Source organism: Cottoperca gobio, chromosome 8 (assembly GCF_900634415.1).
Source record: "Cottoperca gobio chromosome 8, fCotGob3.1, whole genome shotgun sequence".
NCBI lineage: Eukaryota > Metazoa > Chordata > Actinopteri > Perciformes > Bovichtidae > Cottoperca > Cottoperca gobio.
In genome coordinates, this window is record NC_041362.1 from 7,391,233 (window position 1) to 7,413,016 (window position 21,784).

Consider the following 21,784-nt stretch of genomic DNA (forward strand, 5'->3'; position numbering starts at 1 on the left):
GTGATAGATTGTAGAGCATTTTTGTCACTTACTTAAAGCCAGTCGTGCATTACCCCTCTTCCTCTAAAGCTCCAAATCTAATCCTAAAATTCTATTATTGCTTTTAAACTGGCATCCAAAGATTCAACTAATATTTGCGGTATTGTATCAAAAACACAAAAACTAGTACGTTTACAATGGCTGGGTTATATTTCTTCTATGTTATTTAGCTTGAAGGTGCAAGGTACAACTTGATAAAGACAACAGCAGCAAAGTGAGTCATGCACCACCATATCTTCACACACTGAAACCAACCACATTAGTCAAGTAATATCACATTTTGGAGACGTGACTATTAGGTTTTCCTTCTGTGACCTTTATGATAAATTCCAGCCATAGGCTCAGCTTTCAGTCCATTGGCACTCCAACAGATTTGATGTTCTTTACTGTAATATATATCCGTTTCACTGTATCGTAGCATCAGATAAGTTGGAGGCGAGTGTTCATATTAATACTTTGCTTTTCTTTGGTTGTTCATCCTTTGTTGGTGACTGAACAGGCTTGCATGTTTGTGTTTCTTTGTCCTTTATTCTACCTTGAGGCAGAGTGTTAGTGGCTTTGTTTATGGGTCACCTACACGCAGAGACACTGCGTGCTGTTTATTTCTCTATTTACAGTAGCATTTTACTTTTGAGGCAGTGTCCTACTTTTAGTGGTTGTTTTTTTCCACTCTATTGCTTTCTGCTCCGATAATACCTCACCCTTTAAGGCCTTTATTTGCAATGCTTTGGAGCACAACTTCCGTTTATTTTCAGTGAACTCATGCTGTGTCCGGATTGATGAAAATGTCAGTCTACTGTGTGGTGAGGGAGAGTTGGCATAGATGTAAGTCAAGAAATTAATTGTTCAGCTGTCTGAAAGTGCCAGATTTAACATTTGCTCTGAACATTATTTTGCATATTTCCGTCACCCACGTTCATATTTGCAAAGCAAACACCTCAGGCGTCCCTGCTTTTAAGGGAGCATTTTGGTTTGACAATGAAGCATGACAAGCCTCCTCCCTGTGAAGAGTTTGTATTCAGAGTGTTTGTTTATGCCTGAGCTTGATTAGATTCCTGTTTGGCTGCCGGTCTCAATCCTTGTTGGACCCCCTCAGACAGAACAGGCTAATTCCTAAGTGGCCCAGCACCACAGATCAGCAGCCACTAACAACAACAGCATCACGACAGACAGCAAAAAAGAGAAAGCTCCTCCATCTCTCTATTATGATTCTCCTTCTGCTCCAGACTCCATGCGATATTCAAAACAGTTTAGCCTACACTGATCCATCACTCTAACAGTCACTGTGTGACAGTCAATGTTCGTGTGTGCATGCATGTCGTGTTCTGTCCTTGTGTGTATTGGGATGGTTTGCGGGTGTGTGTGTGTGTGTGTGTCTGTGCTTCCATGTGTGCTGTATGTCATCTGTGTCCAAATACCCCTGCAGTGTCCAATTAGTTCAGAGATGCGTTCAATCATGAGGTGACCAGCAGGTGTCTGGTTCTGTCGCAACCCCAAGCCAGAGAGCCACATAAATAAACTGGCAGAGTAGACGTGGGGACTCCTCAGCTGTTTTATTCTGTAGTGCCTCCAACTCTCTCTCTTTCTCTCTCTCTCTCTCTCTCTCTCTCTCTCTCTCTCTCTCTCTCTCTCTCTCTCTCTCTCTCTCTCTCTGTCGCCGGTACCCCTGTGATGTCAGAGTGGTGAGGATGCCAGCAGCTTTCCTCATATATCACCTGACATGCCCAGTGGTCCCAGGCCACTCTCTGTATCAGGCAGGGACACACTGCGTCAGCCAGCCAATTTACACCAGTCCCCAGTGGATGACCTCCACCTAAAGTAGACATCCTCTGTGTGTGTGCCTGTTTGTTATACTGATAGCGTGCAAGGGTTCCCATGTATGTTTGTGTGTGCATCTATGTCTGTTTGAAATGGGGACTGTTGTTTGTGCATTTGTGCGTGTGGGTGTGTGAAGCAGATTTTCTGTTGCGGAAGAAGTGGAGGCCTGTCCAAACTCACATCTTTACCCCAGGATGCTTTGTTCTTTGAGGCATTACTCTTGACTGAGAGCCAAATTTGAGTCCTAATAAAACAAGCTGCACAATTACTGTTTTACCACCCAGTGGCAGAGCAGAGAGGCAGAAGCCTTTGAAATAGAAAATGCACAATCAAATACAAAGTAGGCCAAGATAAATTAGATTAGAGGCTGCATCTAAGCCACGGCGGCACAGAGAAATCTCCCATTTATCATATCCAGACGCTTTCCGACCACAATGCTGATGTTCTACAAATGAGCTTTTATATGTTCCTTCATTTTAAATCTGATATTGTACCTCACCTCACTCCACACTCTCCCACTCGCTCCCATTCTCCTCCTACTCTTTGTCTCCTTTTTAATTCTCAACTTACTTTTATCTACTCACATCTTTCCTCCGTCCCCTCCATTTCTCTCTCCTGATCTATAGTCCATGGTCTTCTGCCTTTTCCCCATTTCCTCTCCCTCCCCTGCCATCTCCATAATATCTTTCATTTTTACAATGCTTTGTTTTAATTTTCTATCTCTTCCTTTATTCTCTTCCTCTCTGCTTCAACACACCTCCTCTGCTCCAGTCTTTGTGTGTCCGGGGACGCTGCTGCGGGTTCAGGCAGCCAGCTCTCTGCAGGAAGCGGAGCACCAGGCAGGGGCGTGGTGTAAGGACCCGCTGCAGTCTGGAGACCGTCTGTACATCATGCCCTGGACCCCCTATCGCACCGACATGTTGTATGAGTATGCCTCCTGGGAAGACTTCAAACAGAACCGAGCCACCACCACCTACAAGTGAGGCCGCCTCCCACTGTCATGGATGATCAAATAGCATCTGCTGCTGTATTGATTTATTGGCTTTTCATGTGTATATGGGTGGTGATAGCAGTGGTCCCACTGTGGCGTCAGCTTGCTCACAGTGAGGCCATCTTTTAGGATTGTGTCATGCAGAGTAGATGAATTGACTTGTTCTTCTGAATTCTTTGCACCACTCATGCGATTCTCTCTCAACAGGTTGCCCAACAGAGTTGACGGCACAGGGTTTGTTGTGTACGACGGTGCCGTGTTTTACAACAAAGAACGCACACGAAACATTGTCAAGTATGATCTACGGACACGCATCAAGAGCGGCGAGGCCATCATCACAAACGCTAACTACCATGACACCTCGCCTTACCGCTGGGGGGGGAAATCAGACATTGACCTGGCTGTGGATGAGAACGGCCTCTGGGTGATCTACGCCACTGAGGCCAACAATGGACGACTGGTGGTCAGCCAGGTGGGAGAGCAGCGCAGCACAGAAGGGGATGAGATGTAGATTATTAATGCAGCAGAGGATTATATCTAAATCTCATTAGACTAGTCAGGCAAAAGGTCATCTGTCACTCCTGAATGACTTACTATTGAGATTACATAGGTGCACTGACAAATGAGACGTTGTTGGCCAAGAAAGAGTTACATAAAAATAATCAGAAAAAGGTTAGGCCTATTTTCAAATCCAATCATATCCTAAAATCTAATCTTCACTAGTAAAATAAATATTTGATTAGTTTTTTTTACATACACAACACGTTTCTTTCTGGCCTCTAACATTTTATGATTGTATGACTTACAATCATAAAACAATGGCATTGTTAGGTTATTGACTGCTTTGTATACCAATAGTTTAGAATCACATGCTGCATACTGTTTTAAACATATCACATTACTTTGCGCTGCTTCCTTGACAAGCTTTAAACACAATCCATCATTGTGAACTTAAGAACGTTTATATTTTAACACCGGTTGTTTTTTTGTTTCTTAACAAACAAAACTGCAATCAGGCAGCGAGTTTCCACACAAACAGAGTTTGAATTAATGTTCTGTTCAGAACGACGGGTCCCATTTATTATCACTATCTTTGACCTAACCAGGAAATTGTTTTTCTAACTGTATAAGTTAAACTATCCATCTAAAAATATCAAACCCTACATGAGCTATGAGGGTGGAGAATAATGGAGCAACAAAGTCATAAATAAAGAAGTGATCACCTTCATCATCAAGGAATTGTTTGGGTTCTCAGGAGTTTTATTATTTTTCTTGCTCAGAGTGCAACACACACACGGAGGTCTCTATTATTCCTCGGCAAAACAGTTTGAAGGTATATTTAGCAGAAGCAGCTTTGCATTAAAACCACAGAAATATCTCTTCTCCAAAGAAGAGGCTTTAATTAGTTTTTAATTAACTGCTTATAAATCTTTACATTATTGTACAGAAGTACCATTTGTGCTGCTGTGGGCTCAACATGATTAATATGGGAAATGTTACATCAAATCGTTTTCAGCATTTAAATATAGATAAAACTCCACACATAGAAATCAAATGCAAGTAGACTTGCTCTTTTAGTCATGAAGACATTTGAACTTTATGACCTCCTATAACTGAGAATCTGAAGAACAAAGTCAAATCCCCGCCCAAAACCAAACTCTCTCTTCAAGCTTCCGAGTACGATCATTTATACATTAAGCTTCGGCCGAGTTCAACATTTCCTCTTTGCCCGCAGGTGAACCCTTACACCCTGCGCTTTGAAGGCACCTGGGAGACCAGCTTTGACAAGAGGATGGCATCCAACGCCTTCATGGCGTGTGGTGTGCTTTACGCAGTGCGGTCCGTCTACCAGGATGATGACAGCGAAGCAGGCGGCGACATGGTGATGTATGCCTATAACACCAACCAAGGCCGCGAGGAGCCTGTCAACATCCCTTTCCCAAACCCGTATCAGTACATTTCCTCCGTGGACTACAACCCTCGAGACAACCAGCTTTATGTCTGGAACAACTATAACGTGCTGCGCTACTCAGCTGGAGTTCGGACCACCAGACCCCACCACAGGTGAGGAGCGATCCTACTGAAGGCACACAGAAGCACAGAGTGTGTGTGTGTGTGTGTGTGTGTGTACAGTAACTTTTTGTTTTTAGTCTATAATTGTGATTCGTGTTGGATTTGTAAATTGGTGGGAAACTAAAAGCTCATCACAAACAAATGTGAATGTTTTCCACAACTAAACTGAGATGTGTTGGTAATAGTAATGAGGTATTCTGGAAACTCATTAAATATTTTATAGTAAAATAGTAACGCCCGACTGGAATGGAAAGCAGAGTAGATTAGTAGAAACATTAGGACTATACTTTACAGCTTTCTTACACAAGAAATTACTTTGGTTGACAGATTTATTTCCGATAACATATATTATTTACTTGCAATGCATTTTCTCTTTTTTTTGCATTGCTTGGCAAATTCTTACTTTGTGCTTGATCGCGGCACACTTCGAACAGCCCATGCAGAATGGGTTTGTGGCTGTTTCTTACCTGACATTTGAATGCTTTAGATATCAAGTCCTTGTGTTTCCATCCCGTGCCATAGTTACAGTAAAGAGCAGCCTCTCAGGTATGACTGCTGTAGCACTTCATATCAACTTCTCTGGTCATGGATAATGAAAACGTCATTTTGAAATGATAAGGGGGAGGATGAAATGAGAACACCACACCTCATTTTGGCAGGCTTTGGATGTATTGTATATGTGAGTCGCATAAAGGCCGTTATAAAGCTCGAATTAGGCCCAGAGAGAGTAGAGGCAGAGACGCACGGGCGGCGGCACTCACAGTGTGTGCGCTGCCTCTGCGTTTGATCAGCTAGGATTTTGTAGTTGTGATGTGTTGCTTTTATCTTCGCATTAGGTTTGGTTGTTAGTGATGGCGACTTCTCTGATACATTTGATCAATTATTTACTTCTCCCTGACTTGTGACGATGTGTTCTCTCCATCTCCTCCTCTGCTTCTCTCATCTCTCTGGAGAGCAGGCTTTGAGATTCTCAAAAAAGTATTTGTCACCCCAATTATTGTCAGGCTAACTTTTGAACTCAACTTCGGAGAGACATCTTAAATTCACATGCATGTGTCCTTCACTCTCTTGATCTCTGTTTCTGGCTTCTGCTGTCGGCTTTTGCTGCTCTCTAACATATCCCGTACATCCTTATGTAACTCTCTAAATGTCGCTCGCTCACTCATTTGTACCATCTAACTCTTCTGTTTTTCTCTGTTTTACTCTTGGGTTACCTCAGGCCCTCTGACCACCACCCAAGTGACCACCACTCTTCCAGCCAAGCCCTTCACTTCCAGTGCCAGCCCCTCTACCATCCGCCCTCTGGCCCCCACCTCACGCCCAATCGGCTCCATCAACAAGCACCCTGATCTTCGACCAATCACAGCCACTGTGCCTGTCACCCGCCGACCACCCCTCTCTCCTCAAGGCCCGGAGCCCCATGTCTGTGATCCCAAGCTGGTCCGTGGTGTGCAGTGGCCCACCACGCAGCGAGGAGAAACAGTAGATCGTCCTTGTCCCAAAGGATCTCTAGGTGAGGACATCTGCATGTGTGTATTTTTAAACGTGTGTGATTTCTTCCACTCCATGAAACAAACATGTCTGTTTCATGTTGAAGCGGGTATGTCCTGTTTGTGCGTGCAGTATATCTCTCAGCATGTGCCCACGTGATCAGCATGTTTGTGCTTTCACGCATGTTATTTTCCACTGTTGTCTTCGCCTGTCCCTACGTTGATCCCACCAGCAGGCACGGTCCCTGTGGACTTGCAGATGAAAGCCCGTCCTCCACATATGAAAGGCTCATCTCCCACAGAAACAGAGCTGATTGAAAGTGGTGAATAATGAAATGAAAGGCTAGACAACACAGGCTTCCCCCCCCTTCATGTTAGTTTCTTTACCTCTAAACATGCAGCAATCAAAAAGCTGTCTTAAGCCACAACAATATAAATATCTCCCTCCATCTTCCTCTCAAACACCTTTCCCTGTTTCTGTATGTTCTCTTTGTGAACGGCAGTAACATTAAATTAGCAGCTGGCTTAATCGCCACGTCTTGGCAAAGCTCTCAAACCCAATCTGTGGTCGATGGAGGAGGAGAGAAAAATCAGTGGGAGAGAGAGAGAGAAGAAGGGGGTATGAGATGCCACGCCACATCTGCTCTGATCCTTCTACAACTGTGAAGCGTTACTGCATTGTCTCTGTCATCTCTGCGTTTTTCTTCTCCTTCTCTCTCTCTCTCTCTCTCTCTCTCTCTCTCTCTCTCTCTCTCTCTCTCTCACTCTGTTGTCTCTCTTCTCCCTTTTCCCCCTGCCTTGTATTTGTGACATGACGTTGGTTATTTGTGTTAGCAGCAGCATATAGACCATTTTCTGGCTTTATCCCTGTGTGGTGTCCTTTCTCTGAACCCAGGTAACTAGAAAAACGTAGCTGGAAATGAAGGTTGGGGGAAGGTGCTTCACTTTAGGTGTTTTTATTTGACAGTGAGGTATCATACCTGATGTCTTCAGTGTGTGTGTCCGTGTGCGCACAGTAAATGTTATGTTGTACGTCTGTATGTATTTATTTGAAACTGTTCCTTTCAGAGCATAAAAGCACGGTCCGCCCCTGCCGTCTTCTTCTTCCTCCCTTTCTCTTCCCTCCCTTTCTCACTGCCTTACACTCCATTATTGAACCTTTTCCACTTCTGACCCATTTTTACTCTGCCTCCTCCCTCCGTCTTCCCTCTCATCTTCAAACACTTTGTGCGTTACATTTTTAAAATTAATTTCATTCCGTTTCCGAGTAGAAAAGAATTTATATCGTTTTTATTTTTTTTGCTCATCCCTCTCTTCCACACTTTCCTCTCTAATTGCAGACACCTAATGCTTATTATCTCTCCATTACTTCCCCCTCCTCTGTTTCCTCTCTCTTTTGCTCGTATCCAGGCATTGCTTCGTTCCAGTGCTTGGTGGAGCAGGTCATGTGGAACCCACGGGGTCCTGACCTTAGTAACTGCACCTCCCCGTGGGTCAACCAGGTGGCCCAGAAGGTGAGACCTGGAGCCCCCTTCCTCTGCCCCACTGCCCCGACCATCCTCCCTGTCCACCTCCATACACACATTAACATATCTCCAAGGCTGGCCTGATTAAAATACAGACTAATTTCAACCGACCCTTTATTACAAGGCATCTGCTCTTGATACTTAATTAACTCTCATTTTTTCAGTAATATACTTTAATCACAGCTAGGTTAAATTATTTTTAAAAATCAGGCTGAGAGCTCCACCGCTTGCAAAGTACTCTGCCACTTCTATTTCTCCATTACGGTCTCACATAATGCATTATACCTGTGTGGTAGCTAAACATCATGGTCTCTAGATGATGCACAATGATATTACCTTAGCTCACTGCTATTTAAATGGCCAAACAGTGTTACTATATACACTGTAGTAATCTGATCAATCCAGATTTGGGCAGTAATCAGATTTCAGTCCATATAAATGTGAAGTCAAATTAAGCTGGTTAACGCGGCTTCAATTATGAAGAAGAACACCCTGATTACTTAGCCACGCCTTCCCCTCATCGACTCTCTTAAAGGTTTTCAAAGTGTGTGCCTGGTAGGGAAAGCAGCATCCCAGTGAAAAGTAACATCGTTGGAAGAATCCATTATACCTTCTCCTTTAGGCAAAAATCAATTCCAATTGCAAAGTGGTTGCTAAGGGTGTGATTTGTAAGTGAAACAGCACCAGGGAGAATAAAAAGTTCACAATGTGTTCTACAAGGTCCATCTTTGATTACAAATGATGTAAGAGGGGCTGATAATTAAGATACTCTTTTTGGAGGGGGTCTGGGGAAATCTGATCGCTGAACACACTAGTCTAATATTGAGAGTAACTTAAAATGTGGTTTCTTGTAATGTTAATGTACATATAAACATTTAATAGACTAATTAAAGCAGATGTGTTTGTATCATACTTACACTATCGCTGTATGTAAGCATGCATGCGTTCGTTTGCGTGTGTGTTCACGTGCAGATCAAGAGCGGTGAGAATGCCGCCAACATAGCTGGAGAGCTGGTGAACCACACTCGGGGCCGGATCCAGGCCGGTGATGTCAGCTCGTCCGTGCGACTGATTGAGCAACTGCTGGACATACTGGACGCCCAGCTTCAGGCCCTGAGGCCCGGAAACAAAGAGTCCGCTGCACGGAACTACAACAAGGTAAAAGAAAGGGTAAACAGACGCATACAAACACACACACACACACACACACACACACACACACACACACACACACACACACACACACACACACACACAAACATATAAATTTAATTTAAGCATTAGAAAGGGATGCTGAGGTTAATGCGAGTTTACCCCCCTAGTGCACATGCAAGGATGAGTGAGTTTTTAATTTACAGTTTTTTTTATTTTGCTGTTTAATTCCATGCTTTGTTTTCTCCCTTCCAGCTCCAGAAGCGAGAGCGGACCTGTCGCGCGTACATCCAGGTAGCGTTTCTCTTTTATCTGCCTGCTTTACATGCCTGTGGAGTAGCACTGCTCTGCGACTTAGAATAACTGAGGGAAGATAAATCCTTGAGTAGACTAGGTTTGTGGATGAGATTATTTGGCTCAATGCTCTGTATAATGATTTATATGGCCTTTGGAATAATAATAATTACTTATAGAGGGTGTTTTTTCTTGAAGAGCAGCGTGAGTTTTGGTATAACCCCTGGCAGACGTTGGTGTAGTATTTCCCAGAGCAATGAAAGCTGATTGGTAATTTTTCAATTTTCTCATGGTGTACATGCGTTTGAAATATGGGTTCATTTTATGTGAAACTCATCGCTCATAGATGTAATCTAAGTTTTGTTGGACTGTGATTGAGCCTAAGTGTATAATATTGGCCGCGGCATCAGTGTGTTGCACAATACGACACGATATCTGTGGCTCTGAGAAGATGCAATTTGACGATAGTACTGTATGAAAGGCAACAGTTTGTGTTACTACGCCCTTCTGTTGTTTTCCAATATTTGTGCAATATCTCTGCTTCTGAGAAAGCCGTAATCTAATATCATGAAAAGGCCTCGTGTATGCTTCTCTGTAATGATGAAATGCGGCGCTCTGCAGCACACAGTCTTTCGTGTATCTTGACCTGTCTGCAGAATGCTGTAATATGACGCCACATCTTCTGATCTCCGTTGGTGCAAGATGAATTTAAAGGCTGCTGTGTAGTATGTAACCAGCCATTACTTTTTGTCATTCGCTGCAAGTTACCTCAGTTCTGTTCTGAGGATAAACCAAAAACACCCTCTGTCTTTTTCTTTTTTGGAGTAGATAGAGTGCATTCTGATGCTAAATTCATTTTGTGAACGGCAATGGTCTTTATTCCACACAGCAGTCAATCTTTCATTTTGAGAGGCCTGAGCAAGAGAATTACATGATTCATCAAGCAGGCTACTCCAATAAATTGGATAGCTGATACAGCCGTCAAAATTGCCATTAAATGAATTGTAAGTGTGAAATAGAAAGGTAATATGTCTGACATAGCTCAGTAATAAATGTAGTGCAGAGGAGTGGAGAGTTTCTCGGAAATTACAGTGGAATCTGAGTAGCTTTGTACATTAAAGTGGTCAGGTAATAGGGTTTCACTTAACAACGAGGTACACAAAAAGAGTAATTAAAAAGGAACGGGAGACAAACAAATCAAGCACTAACAGATAATTACTGAATTATTAATAGCTAATAGCACTTCCTTCAAAACCTCTTTAGATTGTCTAATGAATAGTTATTACTGAAGTGGTAGAATCTGCATACTAACCCATTTCTTTAAGCAATTGTTCCAGATTTACTTCCCGAACATTAGGAACATGTGATTTTGTGTCCCATCATGTGCAGTACTTCTTGATTAACTTACCATTACTTACATTTTATGTGTCTCCTCACATAAAGTAGAGCAAAATCCCAGTGAACTGAGAAATAGCTTCTAAAAATTAATTGGGAATGAGCTGTTACTTCTCGAATTACCCAAGGATGAGAAAGAATACTAAAAAGATTTTTTTTTAAGACAAATAAAACATCATTATTTAGAGCATTTACTCATGTATTCACACCACATCTGTAACTATGAACGGGCGATTCATTAGTTATTAGTTCCTGATTAGTTTGTTACTCCTTCATCAGCTAATCAGGTGTGTGCATCTTGTAGTGAAGTGTTCTCAGTGATAGTAATGAATGCTACGCCTCCTGCGTCTGCCAGGCGGTGGTGCAGACAGTGGACAACTTGCTGCGTCCCGAAGCCCTGGAGTCATGGCAGGACATGAACAGCACAGAGCAAGCCCACACTGCCACCATGCTACTGGACGTCCTGGAAAAAGGAGCTTTCCTGCTGGCCAACAACATGTATGGGAATCGCTTCTCTGATCGAGCGCCAAGCATTGGTAAGAAACCAATTTTGATGGTGCTAATTATGGTGGGTGTATGAATAGGCCTGTCACCAATACTGATTTTGTTGGACAATATATTGTCCCAGAAATAAACAATATTATTGTCATTTTAAGACCGTTTTATACCACGTTTTATATTAATGGTAATATAAAAGCATAATAATGCAAGAGACAAAAAAGCAATCCACTTCCTAATTATTATAATAAAGTATATTCAGATTTCGGAAATTGGAATGTGAAAAGAATGAAATGGACTCTCTGGCTTTGTTAACAAAAACGTCTCTGCCCACGTCTTATAATGTTAGAAAAAACCCTGCTGTTTATTGTTGCATCAAGGCCATGTCCATATATGGTATGATAAGTCGATATGGTATGGATGTTCCACATGTTCTGACCACTGTTTGTGTAATTAAACCTCCAGTTGTGTTTCCTCCACCAGATCTCGAGGTGCATGTCCTGAACACAGAGATGGACCTGCAGGACTTGTCCTTCCCACAGAACTATGCCAGCGACAGCACCATCCATCTTTCAGCCTCCACTATCAAACAGTACAGTCGCAACGGTCAGCCTCCCTTGCCTCACCCCATCCTCACCCCAAGGCCTGAAAGATGTTACTGTCCTGTGTAGCCCGCTCTTATGTTTCCCTTTCATTTTCCGTGCAAGCTTAAAACAATCTGCATGCAGTTGACTAAGTTATTGGTTCATAATAATAGGCTAATCAGATTAACAAAAGTGCTGAGACAATTTCTTTTCTTGATGGTTTCTTAACAGCAGTCTTAATAGAATAGCTGGGGAGGCGTGTAGATTACAATCGTCCCCAGTCTGACAGAGCAATCTCAGCACTCCCTCTCTCTCCTCTCTTCCCCATTCCATTCCCTCGCTCCGTCTCTTCGCCATCTTATCCCCCTCTCTCATCTCTCTTTTTTCTAACCCCCCCCCCCCCGCCCCTCTCCCCCCACACCTCTGTCATCCCCCCCCCCTCTCCATCGCTCCCCTCCTCCCTCCGTGGCCCCTCATCCCATTCCCTTTTCTGTTTTCTGTCTCCGCTCGGCTCTGCAGTGGGAACGAGATTAGAATGATTGAAACAAACGCACATGAAATATTCATATGGAATAATAAGAGATCTGTGAATGCTTGAGGGATGAATGTTCCATTGCCCTCCACATTAAATCTCGCTCTCTTCCACCAGTCAAAATGAAACGGTCCTTACCATCATTCTAACCTTCACTAACTCTCTCTCTCTGTCTCCCTCTCGCTCACCCTGTCACTCCCCACTCTCTATCTCTGCCACTCTCGCCGCCATTACCATATTATGCCCCCATTTCTGTATTTGGTCTTTCGCATCCCCCCCCCCCCCCACCCTCCTTCCACTCCTCTTTATTGCTCTGTCTGCATCTCTGTTTTCATATAACGGCTACCTTATTTATTTATTTTTTGCTTCCTTTCTCTTCGGTCTTGTACTCACATTTTCTCTCTTTCATTCTCCTCCTCTTCATCATTCTCTACTCTTCACGTGCAGGACAAGTCAAGGTGGTGTTCATTCTCTATAAGAACTTGGGATCCTTCCTGTCCACTGAGAACGCCACAGTGAAGATGGAAGTGGATGTGCCAAGCCACGATAAGAGGCGCCTGGCGGTCAACTCCCATGTAATTGCTGCCTCCATCAACAAAGAGTCCAGCAGAGTGTTTCTCATTGACCCGGTGGTCTTCACACTCAAACACCTACAGGTGGCCTAATTCAGTCGTTATCGTGCTTAATTCACATTCTATCTCGTAGAATACTCTCGACATTTTCCATCATCCCTCTCTATGTTTTCCTTTTTCCGCAGTTGGATAATTATTACTCTCCAAATTGTTCCTTCTGGAATTACTCTGAGCGCTCCATGACGGGCCAGTGGTCGTCGCAGGGCTGCAAGCTGCTGGACACCAACAGCACACACACCACCTGCTCCTGCAGCCACCTCACCAACTTCGCCGTGCTCATGGCTCATCACGAGCCCGATGTAAGTAAACAAGGGCGTGGCAGGCGCACGGTTAAAACGGAAGCCGTGTAATTTATGCAGACGTTCATTCGTGCGAGCATTAGCGTTCGCTCACTCTCAGTCACACACCCTCACACACATGCACATTAATGTACCCACTCAAGGCTGACAAGCTCTTTGTTTTGAATTTTCTCTTTTCCTCCTTTCACTCCGACATTCAGGGAGGCACATGCTTACAAATTCATGTCCTGCTACTTCGAGCTGACATTCACATCAATTTGAATGTCATGTATTTTTTCAGGACGTCTTGTCTCTTGTCTCTACACTTTAGCTCCTTGCATATATTTACAAATATTAAATAAAGCAATTTTGCTCTTTTTCTCCCCTCCCCTTGTTCTGTCTATCTAACCCCCTATTGTTTCTTCTCCCATCTATCTCTGTACTCCTCACCTCCCATTCCCCCGCCTTGTCCAATATCTTTCCCTCTTTATTTGTCTGATTCTGCTACGTATCTGTGTCCCTCTGCCCTCTGTTTTCATCCTATTCCCCTCCACACTCTCAACCCCCCCCACCCCACCATCTTTGTTTACGCGACACGACCCGGACTTCAGTACCAGGGGCGAATGCATGAACTGATCCTGTTTGTGATCACCTGGGTGGGGATTGTCATCTCCCTAGTGTGTCTAGCCATCTGCATCTCCACTTTCTGCTTCCTGCGGGGCCTGCAGACCGACCGCAACACCATCCACAAGAACCTCTGCATCAACCTCTTCATCGCCGAGCTGCTCTTCCTCATCGGCATCGACAAGACAGAATACCACGTGAGTTCGTAGCCGCGTGTTAGATACCTGCCGAAGACGTTGGGGTCTGACTCATGAGATTGCTTGTTTTCTTTTATAAAGTCCCCTTCTTTAAAGCTCAGTTTATGAAAGTGAGTCACTAGATAAGGTCAGTTTCTTGAAACTGACAAAGAAAGTTCCAACATAACACAAATGTCAACTTTCTTTATTATATTAATAGTAACTGCGAAACTAAAATTGATGCAGTGTCTTACTACTTTACTAAAATATGTCCTGCCCTAAGTAATGAATTACCGCTCAATACAAACCCAGGTGGCTGCTCTTTATTTCTTCTCTGTGAATGGGATCTTCTTCCTGATAGTTCCTCTGTTCTGTCCTCTCCGGTTATACGCCTTGATCTTAACTGTTTCTCTTTCTTCATTTTAATATTCTCATTCGTCCTCTTCTTCTATTCTCTCCCTTGCTGCTGGTCTCAGATTGCCTGTCCCATCTTTGCTGGCCTTCTGCATTTCTTCTTCTTGGCTGCCTTCTCCTGGATGTGTCTGGAGGGTGTGCAACTCTATCTCATGCTGGTGGAGGTCTTTGAGAGCGAGTACTCCCGCAAAAAGTACTACTATCTGTGCGGCTACTGCTTCCCCGCACTGGTGGTGGGCATCTCTGCAGCCATAGACTACAGGAGCTATGGGACCAAGAAAGCGTACGTGTGAAGACAGATCTTTTGCACCTGCAGATTGAGAAGTAGGATTATGCTATTCCCCCAGCTGGAAATGTAATATGCAGTGCTGTGTGAACGGCTCTTGCACCTCCCTGCGGACTGGCTTTTCTGAACACACTTAGCCAAAGCCTGATGATTAGCCTTCATAAGATAATCCGCTGAGACAGGGAAATAATGTCTGCATGCCTGAATGTGTGTGCGTGCGTGCCCATGTGTGTGTCCGTGAGCTTAGTTGTGTGTAACTCTCTCTCCTCCTTTGTGCCACTCCAGATGCTGGCTGCGAGTGGATAACTACTTCATCTGGAGCTTCATTGGACCTGTTTCATTTGTTATTATGGTATTAGCTTTACTGTCAGACAGTATTATTCCCTTCTCCATTTTGATGTTACCCAGTTGAACCAAATGTATTTCACCACGCTTGCTTTATGAGGTTATTAACATTGCAAAGTCAGTATTTTTGGAGCAGACTGTAAAGTTCACGACACATTTATTTGATTCTTCCTATCTTCCAGCTCAACCTCATTTTCCTCATGATCACTTTACACAAGATGATTCGCAACTCTTCAGCACTCAAACCTGACTCCAGCCGCCTGGATAACATTAAGTGAGTTCAGTTTTTTTTAATTGGAGTCACACTGGAGTTTTAAAAGCAGAACATAAGCTCATGATAAATAAACCAAATTGTTTTAGTTTCCTGTGAACATTCCTTTGTCCACCTCCCTCAGGTCATGGGCTCTGGGGGCCATTGCTCTGCTTTTCCTGCTGGGGATGACGTGGGCCTTTGGCCTCCTCTTTATCAATGAGAACACGGTAATCATGGCCTACCTCTTCACCACCTTCAACGCCTTCCAGGGCATGTTCATCTTCATCTTCCACTGCGCCCTGCAAAAGAAGGTAATACTACAAGGCTTTGAAGACTTACTATTAATGGATGTAATTATAATTAAGCAGATGAACTATTGTGAAGATGGATAGATATGCATGTGTGGTTAATATTAAGCATCCATGTTTGATTGCATTTTGCTATCGCCCTGGGTTAAAAGCTTCACGTTGGGTCCAGGCTGTTGAAACTAAGTGTTTGGGTTTATGAGTGGCTTTAAAACCTGTGCCCGCTGTGCTGGTGGTGTTATTTCTTTACAGGTCCATAAGGAGTACAGCAAGTGTCTGCGTCACTCCTACTGCTGCAGCCGCACCTCCACCACCAGCTCCCACGGCTCCCTGAAGAACTCGGGCTTGCGTGCCAACAACCGCTACTACAGCGGCAGCCAAGCTCGCCACGCAGCGGCCCACCGGCAGGTGCGAGCAGGGCAGACCCACACACACACACACAAAGCAGTGAACACACGATGCAGGCACACTTGTTTGTTCATCTTTACAGATCCACCAGACCACTGTTGAGTTTTAAAATAGTTTTTTTCTCTGAACAAATGAAGAGTATATCTGCCTCTGCTTTCAGTGGCAATCAGCTTGTTTTGGTGAAATGAAACGAAAAATCAATGTTCTTGAATCAAATGACTCTCTTGATACTCACTGACTTTCTTTTTTAGAACACTGTCAAACAGGGTGTCAAAACAAAATAAATAGCTTTGGAAACAAGGGGACATTTTAAAAGCTCCGTTATGTAAGGTTTTAGAGTACAAAATGATAGCGCCTGCGAGGGTTTGATTGCTGATCAATAACAATGAGTCAGCGATTACTTTGCAAAGCATTTGAATTGACTTTAACTTTTCAGACCACAGTCGCGTTATTTCCATTTGCCCATGAAAAAAGATGTGCAGAAGGTGAAACACCGTCGTTACGAAACATTTTGTTCTCCGTGACAGAGCGGTATTAAAGTATGTTACATCATTATATGTGACGTGTTCATTAGATCTTTCTGTTGCACAGCCGCTCTAATTAGCCGGCTTGCTCACTGTCTGTTGTAAAGTTTTTACTTTTTTGTTTCCGTCCATTACTGGCAGCCCTGTGCTTACCAGAGTAGATGACTCATTAAAAAAGATATCGTTTGAAGTCCATGTGCTATATATAAACACAAGCCCCACACAAGACATTTGGAAATTGCTGTGAGCTCTATGGCACAGACACATACTACACACACATTGACACTCCACACAATCAACAAACAAGCTTTCCCACACTGTAATGAGACGCTTCTAAATAACAATAGAATCAGCTACTGCAATCATGTCTGACACAGCTCGAGTTTATTAGCCCGCCTCATGATAACATGACATAGCTGTGTGCCTCTTTACCCAACGCCTCAATCTCTTTGTCTACCATGTTTGCCTTTTGTTCTTTACGGATTAGAGCGAGCCCCACAGTTTTGATTACAGCAGCCCCACTGAGTTACAACGTCTACCCGTCGCGTTTCTATATTTATCTTGTTGTCTGTTTGCTGCCACTCACTGAGCTCTGCTCCTTCTTCCAGAGTCGGATCCGCAGGATGTGGAACGACACGGTTCGAAAGCAGACGGAATCTTCTTTCATGGCGGGAGATATCAATAGCACCCCAACACTCAACCGCGGTGAGGCCTCCCTCCATCACTGCTCTGCTTCCCCTCCTTTACCTTATACACACTTAAATGCACACACACACGCATAGATTCTAGCACACACACATTTAGACTTACACAAGTGAACACAAATAAATAAAGCATTGGAATAGAGTGGACAGAGCCAAGGCAAAGCGTTGTTATCCATGTGCACATGTGACAGTATACAAGATGATGAAATATATGTTCCCATGCTCGGTGTATTAAGGTTAACTAATGATTCAGATTGCCTTGCAGCAACTGGGCCAGCCAGCAAATAGCAGTTAGCAGCAGTAATAGCTTAAATTGAATAACACAAGGTTGAAGGCTGGTTGATGGGTTTCAGTTCGCAGTGCAGCGGCTGCCTCTGGTCAGTGAAAGCGCTTATGTAGTAAATATATGGAGCTCAAACACTGTGAATATGTGTGTGGGTGGGTCGTAATAAAATCCTCTTACTGAAATTAAGATTTAAATGTATTTCTAATCTTTCAGTATATACAGTTAGTGATAATAATTAACTTAAGGAAAATGGTAGTGTAGCCACTTGACCACATCATAAATCACATTTATCACAGTATAGTTCTTTGACAGGAAAAATAGTTTGCAGCCAGTTGCAGTGAAATCTTTCATTATCGAAGACGATCCGTCTTTGCTCTATTTCTTTATTTACTTTTTTGAGATTTCCAGTTTTTCAATAAATAAAAAAAAGTCATTTGAACAAGGATCGAGACAAATATTCAATATCACAATATAACCACACGTTTCTTTCTACTCATATAGGTTTGAATTCCGCTTTATAAAAATGTTTTTCATTATCTTCCACATAAGTCGTGTCTATATATTATAGAATTGCATGTGTTGTGATACCATTACTATATAAATACATATTGTAATAGCTGCCAGTTAACCTGAGATTGCCAGCACTGGTTTGAACTCTCAGCCTTTTTATAGTATCAAGGGATCGATTGCATCCACATCTTCTTGACCTGAATGCAGTGACGCATGCCTTCTCCTCTGAACTCCACACAGCACATGAATAGTGCACTAGCAATTATTTAACGAGTAAAATAAATAAATAAATGTGTGCGAAGTCACTGACGCTCTCAGCCTCAGCAACTGGTGCCGTCACCGCTGCAGCCATCAGTAACATGGAGACGATCGAGGTTGGCTCAGGTTCCGGATTGGGGGGGGTGGGGGGGTAGGTTGTTGATGATGACAACAGAAGCAGTTGCTAAATCAGCCGTCACTCTCTATGCTAATTTCATCCATTTTGTTTTTAATGAACTGATTAGCGTGTGAGCGAACAGGGGGTAATTATTCTAATTGAGGAGAGTGACAGGAGCAAGGCAGGGGGTGAGAAAGAGGGTGCTACGAGTGAGCTGCATGGATGAGAGGTTTGTGTGTGTGTGTGTGTGTGTGTGTGTGTGTGTGTGTGTGTGTGTGTGTGTGTGTTGGGTTGGATTCCGGGGCTTTTCGTCACGACAGAGCAATCACCAGGGCTGTTGGAGACACACATTGTGGATCATTTCATGTTGTGCTGTCAAACACACAACAACTGTGCTGGAAAGCCTTTATTTTCTGTGCTTCTGAGAGAAGTTTGTCAGTTGGCAGAAAGTGAAAGACGAATGGGAGCGTGAGATGGAGGGAGAGGGAGAGGGAGAGAGAGAGAGAGGCGCTATCATGAAGGAGTAATTAAAGAGGCCAAATCTGGAGAAGATACGCTGCGGCGTTATCACTGGCATCTCGGATCTCTTTGATTTCTCCACTTCACTTCTTTATAAACCGCAATCTCTGAAATAAGTACAATAGTAATGTGTCCAGAAGACAAGGCGTGCAGTACACACACACATACACACGCACACACACACACAGCCTCCCATGATTCCCCTTGCCCTACTTTCTCTCCCCACTTAAAGCTACTTTCTACAGGATATTCCTATGAGATACACAGACAGCTAATCCCAACTAATTTGGTGTTGTTTATAAACATTCTGGCGTGAGGAACTGAGGGAAATGTGGTCGAGTCAAGACACAGCAGAACGAGCCAGAAATGATAGAGAGAGGGTTTGTGTGGCATGCCAAAAAGATGGACAGCGGAAGTGTAAGAGGAGGTAAAATGACAAATAAATAGCTGTGTGTGAGTGCATATTTGACTCTTTTAGAATTCCCTCGCCGTGTGATGAACGGTAGGCGTGAGACCTGAAGGTTGCACTTTGCCTTCGACTACTCTCCGTCATGCTGTCCTATTTTTAATTTCATGGCATTTCTGTTTGAGTTGCCTCAGGCTGGAGCCATACATGGGCATTATACAACATTCTCTCTGTCATTTCTTTGAATTATATTTGTCTTGTAGTGGCATTCACATTGCACTGGGAAATTAACTGTGTTTCAATGGCTGCACACCTCGACTACATAATGACATGCATTACTGTTCTACCCCATCTGACTACACTGTCAGGAGCCAACAGGGAAAAAAATAATGGCAATGCTCCAAACAGTACCTTTCCCCTGCAATTGTATTTTTACTCAAAGGTTACAATCAGCAGTCATAAACATTGAGGAGAACTGTGAAATGCATTACTCCATAAAGCACCGGCATAACTAAAATAACCCCATCTGAATAAACAGTAAATATTTTTATGATGCCAGATGTTATTACTGAGTCGGGAAACCTGAATTTCAGAGTGTTACACCTATTGTGTGCCGTGTTTCTGCTTGTGATTGCTTTGCATACATTTGAGGCAAAGATAAGAGCCTATTTATGATTCTGTTTTATTTTTTAAATGTTTGTGCCTTGCAGCGACCATGGGCAACCACCTTTTGACGAACCCGGTGTTACAGACTCGCACTGGAACCTCTCCTTACAACACTCTGCTGGCCGAGAGCTTCACCCCACCCTCACCTGGCGTCTTCAACTCTACCGGTTAGCTCCTCATAAATACTTTATGCTGTGTGTGCAGTCTTGTCAGCACGTGTGGATATGCAGTATTCAGGCAGCTTGCTTGGCCTCCTGTGCGTTACTACGTCAGTGGTTTGACATCGTACTCGCAAACTCATTAATGTATTTGAGTGATTTTGCACTGTTTGCGTGTTGTTTTTTCCAACTTTGTATCTGTCAGACAGATTCACGAGGCTGAACAGAACAGAGCCAAACAGTGCTTACGGCCTAAACAGCCATCTGGTCAGATCTTGAATCTTGTATGAGAACAGCCACAAATTGATTTGGAAGTTTAGCTACAGCTGTGACTGCCAGAAATCTTGAGGACAGTTTTCCTATTTTCCAAGCAGAATAAGTAGTCTGCTTGAATCATGATGGCCATAGAAAGGGATCGGACAGCTCGGTGTGCCGGGGACGTTCCATCTGGGTGTGGGTCAGGTGTGAGTGCCAGTGTGTGTTTTTATACCTCTCTCTCAGAGTCTCTTTAAACAGCTCGATGGCTGTTTTATCGCATTGCTGCATTCCCATACCCCTCTTAGGGTGCATATAACTGCTGAATTTTAGACATGTTCTGGTAATTGCTCCTCTACAGTCCCAATATACGCTTGGTAAGGGACTGCGTGTGTGTGGTTGCTGGCTGAGCTGTGCACCCGCAGAGTATCAGGCCCCGTGTCTGAGGACTGAAATTTAAGGCGGCGTTTCTGTTAAATATTTTAAAGCCTCTCCGCACAATACGTCAAGCCTGATGGCCACAGGCCTGGCAGCCAAGACATTTTTAGAAGAGAGTGGGAGAGGAAGTATGGAGAGCACTTCATTAGAATGTCTAATTACCCACACCGCCACCGAAGAACGTTGATTAAAGTCATACTACGCATTACATTTTTAAAAATGAACACGCATCTCACTTTTTGGGCGGCTGTGGCTTTTGCTTCGCTGTGTGATGTTATTTGGGAGAAAAAGCACATCTGTGGTGTGTTGAAGGAAAGTCATAAAATAAACATTACTGCTACTGTACAAGGTTTTGCATGAATTATGTATGTATCCAGGTATCAGTGACAGCAGTAAATACATATCCTGAGTATTTTCTGTGGCTTAGATTTAAATGTTGGAGGAATATGGTGTCAAACAAACAGGACCACGTCTGCATAAATCAGAGTTAATGTGACTGTGCATGTGTTTGTGTGTGTGGTAAGAGTTGGAGGGTTTGATGTCGAGTGTGAGGGAGACGGAGAGAAACAAAAGGGGCCAATGGACAATATATTTTATTCTGTTAATGGTTCCCTTTTGAAATGTCTTAAAACGAATACATCAAGTTAATGTTGCGCCATTAAAGAACACTTACTGACGAGTGTCTTTTATTTTATTCACTCCACATGACTTTCTCTGGGACGCACAGGAACCTTCCGTGACCCAAGTAAGTGTAATTCACCTCAGTTAACATCATTTTACCATCTGATATTTCTTCTTCTCCATCTCACACTTGAATCTGACTTTATGA

The 21,784-nt window shown here is 43.4% G+C and overlaps 1 protein-coding gene across 1 annotated transcript in view; it reads left to right on the forward strand.

Annotated features, from left to right (window-relative positions):
• Positions 1-21,784, forward strand: part of adgrl1a (adhesion G protein-coupled receptor L1a) — a 52,642-nt gene that overhangs the window by 25,837 nt on the left and 5,021 nt on the right. Inside the window, 21 exon segments of the mRNA XM_029436854.1 lie at positions 2,629-2,836; positions 3,056-3,320; positions 4,584-4,880; positions 4,882-4,912; positions 6,141-6,434; positions 7,822-7,925; positions 8,910-9,095; positions 9,345-9,383; positions 11,134-11,314; positions 11,760-11,882; positions 12,840-13,048; positions 13,150-13,323; positions 13,914-14,123; positions 14,579-14,799; positions 15,088-15,154; positions 15,330-15,421; positions 15,543-15,711; positions 15,958-16,113; positions 17,246-17,342; positions 20,149-20,271; positions 21,683-21,700. Of these exon segments, the coding sequence (XP_029292714.1) occupies positions 2,629-2,836; positions 3,056-3,320; positions 4,584-4,880; positions 4,882-4,912; positions 6,141-6,434; positions 7,822-7,925; positions 8,910-9,095; positions 9,345-9,383; positions 11,134-11,314; positions 11,760-11,882; positions 12,840-13,048; positions 13,150-13,323; positions 13,914-14,123; positions 14,579-14,799; positions 15,088-15,154; positions 15,330-15,421; positions 15,543-15,711; positions 15,958-16,113; positions 17,246-17,342; positions 20,149-20,271; positions 21,683-21,700 (3,264 nt within the window).